Source organism: Nanorana parkeri, unplaced genomic scaffold (genome assembly GCF_000935625.1).
Source record: "Nanorana parkeri isolate BGI_ZX_2015 unplaced genomic scaffold, ASM93562v1 scaffold9, whole genome shotgun sequence".
Classification (NCBI taxonomy): Eukaryota; Metazoa; Chordata; class Amphibia; order Anura; family Dicroglossidae; genus Nanorana; species Nanorana parkeri.
The window spans coordinates 3,012,943-3,025,209 of record NW_017306277.1 but is presented as its reverse complement, the minus strand read 5'-3'; the positions used below and the strand labels follow the sequence as shown (position 1 = coordinate 3,025,209).

Here is a 12,267-nt window from a genome sequence, read left to right as displayed (position 1 = left end):
GCTATCGGGAAATGCAAAGATCTTTAGACCAAAACTTCACTTGTAACTTTCAAAATAAAGTGGATGGGTTTACTCTAGGTACCTTCAGCTCCTCTGTATTCATTTCAACAGTCAAGGGCTAAAGCTTGCCCTTACAGGCACTGTGCACCTTTTTGGAGTAAGCCAGTTTAGAGTGCTGTGCTGAGTCTGCTAACTTACTTTATTGTTTAGTTTGTGTACACCCTTTATTTTTGTAAACAGGATCTATTGGACATAACATAGCCATAGACATGAGACATTCAATATCATTTTTTTGTGATATTGACCCTTTTAAATGAAAATCTGGTATAATTTAGACTAAACACACAAGATGATCTCGCCTCACCATAATATTGGGTAAAGGGTAATGACTGTGTTAGCATTTTTGGGCTGGCATGTTATGTCGCTTCCCAATTTAAAGTAAAGCTGTCACTGATTTCTGCAATCCAAGCTGAGCATATGATGAAAAATTCTACAGAGAGAGTCACCTTCATTGAACACCATATGCTTGATGGGAAAATTAATTCATGTAACTTCAGCTGCCTCCTTCTACTGACTTTCTTTACATGTGGTATTCAGTGAACATAACCTCTGTGCATTTTTTCTATTATATGCCTTGTGTGCATATCCTAGATTTGTGACATGTTTATTTAAAGTCTAGAGGTGTAAAAAGAAGAGCAACAGACCAATATAAGGGACCAGATATAGTCTATTATTTGTAATGTCCATTTAAAGAGAGCAATACAGAATTGGGAGTCATTTGTTGGCCAACCATACTAGACCGGAGTGGGCAACTTGCTTTTAAACAGTAGAAACAAATAAACAATATCTGGATTCTTGTATTGGTCTGAAACTCCTCTTTTTACAACCCTGGACATGTTTCTACAAAAGCCAAATTATAGCTTCTATACATTAGGAAGCTAACTGATTACCCTTCACATCAGTCTACATGCTCAATTGGAACACTGGCCTTCACCAGGGTATCCAGGGCTCCATAGGTCTACTCCCCTACCAGGATGTGTACTGTAAAGTTCTCCCAGTACCTGTTTGAGCTGTTTTCAGTGTTTGATTACTGTTTTTCATCCTTTAGCACACTTACCTCCTAGTTTCCAAATCAACAATACACATCTGAAGAACTAAACAGTACGAATCAGGTTTGAGTGAACGTCATCCTATTATGTAAGAGGCATAATCAAAAGGGACTTACCTGTATACCTTGTTAGACATATTCAGCCTTTAGCTTCTGACACTGGTTAGATTCTCAGACTGTTCTACATTCCATTGTATTTGGAATTACATTAATGTGCAGTACTATTTCAATTGAAAACTTGAAGCTCCTATGGGTGGGTGAGAGGGTGCATTTTGTTTCACGCTACAGACATAGTAACACAGGGGGTACCCTCCTTGTGCAGTTGCTATTTTCTCCTAGGACAGAGATGTATAGTTACAGATTTCACCTACAGTGGCACTTGGTGGTAAAATCTGAAATTGTATCACATTCATATATACAATAATTCTCTAAGGAAAATTGTGGGTTGACGTAGTATTCATTAATAAAAATACATGTCAGACTATTTACCAAATAAGTCGTGATTTATGTGCCTTTTCCCCAATAAAAGTGTTTATTTTGCTCTTACCTCTTTGTTAGAACCAGTCTTGTAAAGCCATCCGTTGCATATTTTGTTTCAATGGCAATAAAACTATCTTGGGATTTGCAGAATTGCTTTATACTGTCAATGGTACTGATAATGAGATATCAGTAAGATTCTAACAATGCAAACTACATGACCAAAAATACATGGACCGCCCTTCAAATTATTGAGTGTGGGTGTTTACAGTTAAGGGTACTGTTGATACTACAGCTTTAAAATACGTTTTAGCCAATTGTACACTTCCAATATTATGGAAATAGTTTGGGGAAGACCCTTTTTTGTTCCAGCATGTCTGGGCCTTGTGAACAAAGCTGGGTCCCTAAAGACATAGTTTGATGAAACTGGTGTGGAGGAACTCAACTGGCCTGCATAGAGCCTAGATTGTAACCCTACTGAGCACCTTTGGGATAAGGAATTGATATCCTGACTGTGGACCAGGTCTTCTCATCCAACATCACAAATTATCTTTTTGTTGAATGGGACAAATTCCCAATCTGCTCCAAATCTTGTAGAAAGCCTTCCCAGAAGAGCGCAAACTGTTTGAATCTCAAAGTGAGGGGCCAAGTCTATATTAATGGCCATTGTTTCAGAATGTCCAACAACCTCATATAGCATTGAGCTTGTATGCAAATCTTTACCTATATAGCGTATTTTTTGCACTTGATATACTGACAGTCTGTTTCATGGAATTATAGTATAAGGAGGCCTAGCATGAATGTGTCCACCATATTTCACATTTTTCAAAGAGCTAAACTTTTGTTGTGTATGCACTCGGTAACCAGCATATTTCCTCTAAACGTTTACTAGCAACAGATGCAGGAATTTTATGAAAGTGAACACTTAGATGTTTGTTTCCCCAGATAGATGAAGGGCCACTCATAATATGTACTGTAATAACGTCATAAATCATTCTCTTCCCCCAGAGGCCTCCGGTGACACTGTAACACTGCTTAGAAAGCAAGGACTGAAATCGGGAAGACCCGTGATCACTCAATACTTTGCTGGCTTCTTTTTTTTTGGGTTATTTTTAGAGAATGTGGCCTAATGTTCTGCGTAATGTAACTGCAATAATTTATCCTTGACTGAAGTGAGCTGTACAAAATACTTTACGTACCAGCTGCTGTAAGATTCTTTCCAAGCAAAAAGATACTTAAAGAGAACCTGTGGGAAAATAAGCAAGAGTTTATGGAGATAGCTGAGAGCATTAATTCTCAAGACATAAGATTTATTTTAATATCATTGGTTGGACAACTTAACCCTTTCTGGCCTGCCTCTTTTGGGGAAAAAGGGAAATATGTGTGGCTGCTAAATATACTGGAAGGACTCAAGTTTACACTGGGGTTAGGTTCCTGAGGAAATGGTTGCAAATAGAAATCAGTGTAAATTTAAACCCAGTATATAATGTAAGTCAATGGGAAGCAAGGGAGTTATGTTCCAGACCTTTCACAGAATTTACGAAAGTAATAAAATACAGCTACATTATATTTAAAGCTGCTGCATGAGCTCACACAAGGAGCTTTAAATCAAATGTACCTGTATTATGTTACTTATGTCAATGTATGTCAATTAGAAAGGCTTGGAACCTAACTTCCTCACTTTCCACAGGTACATTTATTTAAAGCTCCCTGTTTGAGCTCATGCAGCAGCTTTAGATATAATGTAGCTATATTTTATTACTTTTGTCAATTTTGAGAAAGGTCTGGAACCTAACTCCCTTGCTTCCCATTGACTTACATTATATAATGGGTTTCAGTTTACCCCAGTTTCTATTAAGAACCGTTCCTTGTTTGGAGAGAGGCCTGGAACCTAACTCCCTCACTTCCCATTGACATATATTATATATTTGGTTTCAATTTACAAAACTCCCAGAAAAGGGTGCTATTTTCAATCAGTGCATATTGAACTCTTGTAAACCAAGGACCACCTGTATATGGAAACACCATCTCTTTACACCTGCTGCCTTTAGGCAAAGACCTACTGTCCCAGATGGTGAATCCAGTTCTAGAAAAGGATGAGAGACATGGATGTCAAGTCACCTGATTTTTAAGGTTCTCTTGTAGTCTCTTGAGAGCTTATCTATATCTCCCATGGCCCCCTGAAATGTAGTAGATCTCCTGGAGACCTGATCATCTGGTCTCCAAGACTGCGGTATGCCGAATCCCTTAGAAACTGGAAACATATTCTGCCTCACAGTGTGCACAGAGCCAGCTACCCCCCTTCCTCCCTACCTTAATCTTTCTGCTAAATCCCCCCCTCCCTGCATCCCCCATGATCCCCAGAATACCTTCTATGCGCTAGAGGCTTCTGTACCCGATGCTCCAGCTGGTGGAGGCCATTTGATGGTCAGAATGAATACTGTATATATTTTTATGGAATAAGTATACATACTATTGGAATACGTATTGTGTTCTTCTGGTATTCATTAAAAACACATCCCTTTTAAAATTAGCCACTCCTCTTATTTTACTATGCCACACCTACTTTTTGCCTGGTAAGATTTTGCCTGAGTTAACATCTCTAGGGGGGTTAAAGCAGAGGTGAAGATTAAAGATCTAGCTCAGGTATTGCCTTCTCCAGAAATTGTACTGGTTAAACAAAATAATGGGGTGACAGGGTCCAAATGCTTAGTAACAGGTCCATTCCTGCCAGTGCAAGGTGAGAATCCTGTCTCAGGCAGTGCCCTCTAAAGGTAGCTTGGTGCTGGGGGTAGGATTTAGGATTGGTGCAGGGGCAGCATACCTGTACCACGTTAGCAGGCATAAAAGGAGAAGAATGCTGCTGCTAAGGAATATATAATAGGCATTCTTTGTATGCTAACTGGTACTGTCACTGTTGGAAGGCATGTTATAAAATAGTTTCAGTGAGATGATTCAACAGTTCTTGCAAAAAAAACGATAACGTCAGATTGTCCTACTTGTGCCTTTAGGATGAAAAGCATCTACATGACATATGCTCAGCATCCAGAGCTCATAAATTACCGTACTTAAAATAAGTATCATGCTGCTTTCCCTGCATATGGTGCACACATGCTGATATAGTGTTTCCTGAATCCAATCTTACCGAGCGTACCTGGAACAAAAATGAAACATTGTTATTTTCAAGAGAACACATTTTTATTAGAATTGTCAGGCACAGTGTAAACACATAGAGATATTTTGGTGCACATACAGCCTAGACCACCATTAAACTCTCAGACCCCATTCACCTGGTGAAGGTGTTCCGAAGGATACAGTGAAGAACTGCAGGCCTCAGTTAAAGTAAACCTGTAAATGTTCAGTGGAAGCAAAGTAATGTTGTAGCAGTATAGCAAGCAACCCGAGGAGCCACATAATAGCTTTACAGTGTCGGCCCATCTCCCCAGTGCACCACAGGAATCCCCTGAAGACCCTGTACACAAATAATGACTTTCTGAAAGTTGGTATGTGCAATGAGACGAGGCAGGCCCATCACCTAAAGAGCTTATGCTTGTTGAATAACTTTTTCATACAGTGAGCAGAGTATTGCTCCCCTCCTCTTTGCAACTATAACAGCCATAACCCTTCTGGTAAGCCTTTCCACAAGATTTAGGAGTAAGTCTTTGGGAATTCGTAACTATTAAGAGAAAAGGGCACTTGTGAGGTCAAGTACTGATGTTGGATAAGAAGACCTAGCTTAGTTTTCCAGTTCATCCAAAAGATATTCAGTAGGCGGCTGAAAATACCATTCACTAGTGGATATTGAGTCATTACAGCCCAGATTCAGAAGGTGAGACATCCTCTTACAATGTATTCTTTTAAACAATGCTTATTGCTTGGCTGACGTGCTCAACATCTGATTTGACTCTAGTCAATTTTAGATTGAATGTGTGAGCGTTAGAACCTCCATCAGGTCTTTATTGCTGGTCTAAATGCTATTGGATCAAGGGATAGAAAGTAAACAGCATTGTCTATATGTGGTTGACATTACATTTTTAGGCTTCAAAAAACTAGGTGGGTGCTCGAAGTGGTAGCGTTGGATGGCCATAACCAGATCAAGGGATTTAAAGTCACCAGCACTTCTTGTGGAAGTGCTGATGACTTTGTATCCCTTGTCCGGGTTTTGGTGCTGCTATGACTTTGAGAACCCACCTATTATTTGAAGGTCCAGTACCACCAGGACTATAAGAACTGAATTAACGCTATTGGAGTGATTTCACCTCACTTTCTGTCTTTGTGAAAGGCTGTGATATAAGAATACAAAATGAGGGTTGCAGCTGTCAACAGGACAGGGAAACACAGACAGTAAAAATAAGATATACAATTTGCAAGATTCCAAAGTCGTTTTGTTAGTTCCACAAATTACAATAGGGAAGCAATCAGCACGTTTCGGCGGAAAAAATTCCCCTTCATCAGGGCTACAAAACAGAAGATGGGAATAATGAATGTGGAAATTACTGATAAGAGTTAACAATAATAAAGATATAAAAAGTGACAGATGCCAATTAGAAAGAATAAGGACTAAACTTCAAGTTTAGTCCTCATCCTTTCTAATTGGTATTCTGCCACTCTGATCAGTTTTTTAGCCAGACTATGAGCATTATCTCTTGTTTTGTGGAGGAATATTCTGCTTTTGAAGTACAACATGGCCAAGCACAAGAGGTGACCAAAGGACCCTACATCCGTATATACGTCCCCTCATCAGCAAATTACTACACGTTCACACAATCACGTTAGGGAAGTGGTTGCAGTGAAAGGCTGTTCGGAAACTGTGTTAACTAATGTAAAATAAACATGCTATCTCCTCATCAACACTGTAATACATAACCATACTCTACCATCTGTTTGACATCTTTGCTATATTTTCAGATTTTTCCTTCCCCCGTACAATTAAAAGTGCAGAAAGGCAATGTTACCGCTGTCGGCATTTGCCCAATTCCAATCCTGTTTGTTTTGTTTAAGGGTTTTGACTAGAAAAGAATAAACAGATTAGGAGAAGTGGAAACATATTGGATTTAGCTGAATGATGAATGGACGGAATCCATGTATTGTCTCCGGAGATCTAAACTTTATTATTTTTATCAAAGATGGAGCTGGACAGAAAATGAAAATAGAATCGGGATACTCCGGGGGGTTTAAAAGGACACTACCTGAAAAGGGCACAAGTAGAGTTATGGCAGTCCATTTGTTTCCAATATAATGGCAAATCATAGTTGGCTTCATGATCTCCATGGACAAAATGGGCCTGTAAACCCTTTCATGACCAGAGGTTATTGAAGCCTAAAGCCCCAATTATAGCAGCAGCACTATGTCTCAGTTAGCAATAATGCTATGTTTCATATTTCTCAATCTAAATAATTATTTACATCTTAAGGCAATATAAACAGATTCTACTTTGTACACTCTTCTCATGTTTTCTGTATTGCGTGTTAAAATCATGTTATGTTCCTTGATTTACACATTTATTAAAGGAGAACGATGAGGTGAGTGATTTCCACTCATCCTCATAGTTAGAGTTGACCTGTGACAAATAAGCTGTCACAGGTCGGCTCTGTTGATCGGGAAGTGGGCAGACACCTGCTGCCAATCTGCTCACATCCCAATCGTCTCCCTTCAATGGGCGGTGACTGTCAGTCACCGCACCCCGCAGAGATCCCCCTCCCCTTTCCAATATTCCAGGGCTGAATGTATTGTCAGGATCCGTCCCGGCTGTGGTGTTCTCAGTATATCGTGGGCAATAGACCGCGATATACTGAGCTTTGTGTCACGGGAGCAGGTTAGTATATGTCCTCCCGTGACCCTAAAGAGAATTATGGGCGAAAACACTTACCCCATAGTTCTTTTAACTATCTTGTACTGTGTCGGCTGCAGCTGTCAATGTGTCCTTCTCTATGTGAGACACAATGACAACCACAAAGCTGCTCATCCACTCACTTGTTATCTCTCGTCTCGACTATTGTAACTCCCTCCTCATTGGCTTACCTCTACACAGGCTATCCCCCCTTCAGTCTATCATGAATGCTGCTGCCAGACTTATCCACCTAACCAACAGCTCAGTATCTGCAACCCCCCTCTGCCGATCCCTGCACTTGCTTCCAATCGCCCAAAGGATAAAATTTAAAATATTAACAGCCACTCACAAAGCCATTCACAACTCTGCCCCCAGGGTACATCTCGAACCTTGTCTCAAGGTATCACCCTAAACGTCCCCTACGCTCCTCCCAATACCTCCTGCTCTCTTGTAAACTCCTCCCATGCACGCCTCCAGGACTTCTCTAGAGTCTCTCCCATTCTTTGTAACTCCTTACCCCAACCTGTCCGTCTTTCTCCCACTCTGACTGCCTTTCGGCGATCGCTAAAGACTCATCTCTTTTGGGAAGTCTATCATACTACAAACTAACCACTTTACTCTTTCTCAAACAATTCATCCCCACACAGCTACCTCCTCCTGTATCACTTGCCCCTCCCTCTTAGATCGTAAGCCTTCAGGGGCAGGGCCCTTCTTACCATCTTGTCTTGATTTGTATTGTAATTATAATGTCTTCCCTATATTGTAAAGTGCTGCACAAACTGTTGGCGCTATATAAATGATGTATAATAATAATAACTAAGCTCACAGGATTGTTTGTAAACAAATCCGAATCAGCACGGCCGAACCGCCCGGTGTGAACGGGGTCTCAAATACCTTAACTATTACACTATTAACCTATGGACTACAATCTCAGGTTTAGTTTACTGATTTGTAGTAAGATTGTAGTCCATCACGGGAGTGAGCTTGGAGCAGTGACTACTTTACAACACACACAGGGACCATGGGGAACAAAAGTAGCCACCCTCCAGAAGGAAGGACAGTGTCAGCACCAATTCAGAGATGATTGGAGGATCTGAAACTGAGTGATACACAAATAAGATACATTTTTGTTAAAAGTTAAGGTACTTGAATGTGTTTTTAAGGTTTAACTCCTGAGTTTCGTGTCACTTTAAGCACTTCCTGTGCATGTTTGAACAATAGCACGCCATCTGAATATTGCAAACACCGGTGCAACAATGGTGAGCCCGTCACTGCGCAGATATAAAGGTTATTAGGTTTGATTTGTAATTGTTCCTTTCACGTCATTTGCCAGTATATTTAATGATTAATAAGACAGTCTTCCTGCGACTGGCCTGACATATCTCATTATATTTGATCTTTCTGAACATTGTATTTGCCTATTCAATGATGTGGTTTACTGACCATACCGAATAGCATTCTTCTACTGATAAAAGCACAGCAGTCAGTGTAAGTGGTAATGTCAAGAGCAGGAGACGGGCTTGGCCATCAGGCACTCCCTATTCAGCAGCTTTTTTTTTTCCTTTGATGTTTTATTTCTGCACTAAAAGTAAAAAAAAAAAAAAGAGAGAGAGTATAATATGTAAACTACTCGGAATAATATTTGTTCCAGCGATGAACGCTGGCGCTGCTCGGTCCAGGAAAGTCATGCAGAATCTTGGAAATTCATAGAGGGGAGCAAGATGCACCATGCTGAGCTGGAGGCCTTCGCTACAAGCAGCTGTCATGGCTAATCTCTGTCACGACACACAACTCTTTTGATTCCAACATCTTTTGGAGGAGCCTTTTAAGGAATCAAAGTGAATTTGTTCGGTGTGGGCATGCCACAAGTGTTCAGAACTGAAAATGCTCAGTGAACCGGTTCAGAAAGGTTGCTTGGTGGGGCTGGGATGGTGAGAATATAGCTAACAAGATAACACAATTTGATTTTCCATGTGTTGTGCGATATTATTTATCCTACTTGTTTGCTTAAAGGTGAACTCCTAGGGCATAGCTAAATACACAGAGGACACAACTGAACTGCATATGGGAGTTGTTTTGATTTTCAAGAGATTTACTTAATTCCTCCATCCATAAAGCAGCATGGACGGGGAGTTTACACTGCCAGGCTATTTTATTCAGACATTCATAGTGTCCGCGGCTGCCTGATTACATGAACATGGACTGCGTCTCATAGGGAGCATTCCTTAAATATTTCCCACCTGGGTCAGTTGAGTTTTATCCTTAAGGCAAGTGATGTCAACAGGGCCACCCATGGTTCAAATTTCAGCAGGAATCAACCAAAGTCTGAGACATGTCTGGCTAGCTTCTTTAGCCATTCCAGACAGCACAGTAAAGCTGGTGGTGACCTGACCTTTCTCTGCTAAGGGCTTGTTCACACCAGATCTGCATCAATCAACGTACCCTCATTGCAAGAACACATGGAAAACAATGGTTTTCTATGTGCCCTAATCACGCCATACAGGTGCATTGGTGAGCCTTGCATGAAATGCAACACACTGTTGTGCATAAAGTTTAGCTTTGCTTTTTTTTTACCTTAAAATAAAGTTTAAATGAGAAAAAGTAGGTGTGCACCGATACCGTTTTTCGGTATCGAGTATGAGTACCGATACTTTGGTTTCAGTACTCATCGATAACGAGGACCGATAACGGTGCTTTGGCTGGCATGGAGCCGGCTTCCCGGGCAAGCTGATTGACCGAGAAGCTGACTTCATGTTGTCTGGCCGTCTTGATTGTGCTTGGCTGGTAAACTGGCTTCCCAGCCAATCAGCAGCGAGCCGGCTTCTCGGCCAATCAGGAAGCCGGGCGGTGAGTATTGACCAGCCCCCCAGTTTCCCGATTGGCCAGGCTCGATGCTGATTAGCTGGTAAGTTGGCTTCCCAGCCAATTAGCATGGAGCCGGCTTGTCGCCCGGCTTCCTGATCGCACGGGAAGCTGGCTCTATGTTCCCCTATGGAAATGTTCCTCTGACCGGAAGTTCCGGTATCGGGGGAAGGTATCGGAGCATTTGGGCGAGTACGAGTACTCACGCAAATACTCGGTATCGACACCGATACTATTATCAGTATCAACAATAATGTGCACCACTGGTGTGAACAGGCCCTCAGTATTACAGCCAGGTCAAGCCCTTGCCCCTAGCCTGTGAATGGACAGTGAAGGAGCAGTAGCACACATGTGCACTGCAGCTCACCTGATTGGCTCCTCGTGCACCCTTTTCTTTCCATTTAGAGTTCTACAGGGCAGGGGATTACAACAAACTGATACCAAACTATATTCTTGTATTTAGCCAAATTGTATTGAATATAGATTTTAATGTTATTTAATGAATAAATAACGGCATTACTTGGTGTTTTGTTAATATCTGATTCAAGTTCAGCTTTAAAGATTTCTGGTTACACTCATGGTCTGAGTAACGTGTGTCTGTTGGATTGCCCGCATTAAAAAAGAGTCATCTTATGGTTAAATAAAGTTACACTATAGGGCCAATAAGTTTTGGGATGCCTGACAGTCACATGAGCTTGGTGGACATCACATTTCAAAACTATGGGTATTAATATAAAGTTACCCCTTCCCTTTTGCAGCTGCAACGGCTTTCACTCTTCAGGGAAGGCTTTTCAAAAGTTTTGGAGTGTGTCTGTTGGATTTTGTGTCCACTCAGCCAAAAGTGCTTTTGTGAGGTCAGGTATGGTGGAAATTTGAATCTGACTAGAGATACATTAGGCAGAGAGAGAGGAAATGACACATTCCAGGCTTTAGGAAGCAGTCCATGTGGGGAGGTATGTGAAATCTCGCTGCAGTTACATAGACTAGGATTCAGTAGATTGAGTAGACCTCCTGACTTTAGCACAATCACTGTGTCTCCTGGATAGCATTAGCAGTTAACTGATTCATTTAGCTTGGAATTGTTCCTTGACCCTGTAAACAGGCTCAGCCAGTAATTGTAATTTCATGTTGCCTTGCAGTGCTCTGTATCCTGTGGACGAGGTGTTAAGACCAGAGCCACCTACTGTGTGGCCATAGATGGCACCAACATTGAACATGAATACTGTAAACACCTTGCGAAACCAAACACGCGGAAGAAGTGCCGAGGGGGACGATGTCCGAAATGGAAGGCCGGAGAGTGGGGAAAGGTAAGATTCTGGTTGGCCCCTGTTCTGCCTTACCTAAAGTGAATTGTGCTCATAAAATCCTTTATGTGGCTCCACAGCTTGTTTTGTAGTGATGTGAGTGTAGAGGTAGGGGGAGTCGTATGCTCTGTGCAGTGCTTATCTGCCAGCCTCACGCCAGCAGAATGTGAACAATGGGGAGCAATAGCCAGCCTGCTATTGGCTATTTCAAATTGCAATAGCCAATAGCAGACTGGCTATTGTTCCCACCCACTGAGCAGAGGAGTGGACCTGAGAGAGAACTTTCTCTCTCAGGTCCGCTCCTCTGCTTAGTGGGTGGGCTTTTAATAGCCAGCCTGCTATTGGCTATTGCAATTTGAAATAGCCAAAAGCAGGCTGGCTATTGCACCCGCCCACTGAGCAGAGGAACAGACTTGAGAGAGAACTCAGACAAACAGGACCTTCCCTATAATGAGATAGCCTGAGGCAATTGCCTAAGGCAGCATCCCATTGGGTCACGTGGGGCGCCTGCCACCACCTTTCTGGCCAGAGCATCCCAGGTTGCTAACAGGTCTGGCTGATGTCCCACCCAGCTCACTGACATCAATGGTTGCCAGGAGCTGAGCTAGATGCTCTGGCTGGCATTCTGCCCAGCTACTGGCAACCAGTGATGTCAGTGAGCTGGGCAGGATGCCAGACAGAGGTAC

At 41.9% G+C, this 12,267-nt stretch overlaps 1 protein-coding gene across 1 annotated transcript in view; it reads left to right on the top strand.

Moving 5' to 3' along the window:
• Positions 1–12,267, top strand: part of ADAMTS9 (ADAM metallopeptidase with thrombospondin type 1 motif 9) — a 202,755-nt gene that overhangs the window by 147,392 nt on the left and 43,096 nt on the right. The window contains exon 30 of the mRNA XM_018554557.1: positions 11,417–11,584. Coding sequence (XP_018410059.1) covers positions 11,417–11,584 — 168 coding nt within the window. The remainder of the gene's footprint in view (positions 1–11,416; positions 11,585–12,267) is intronic.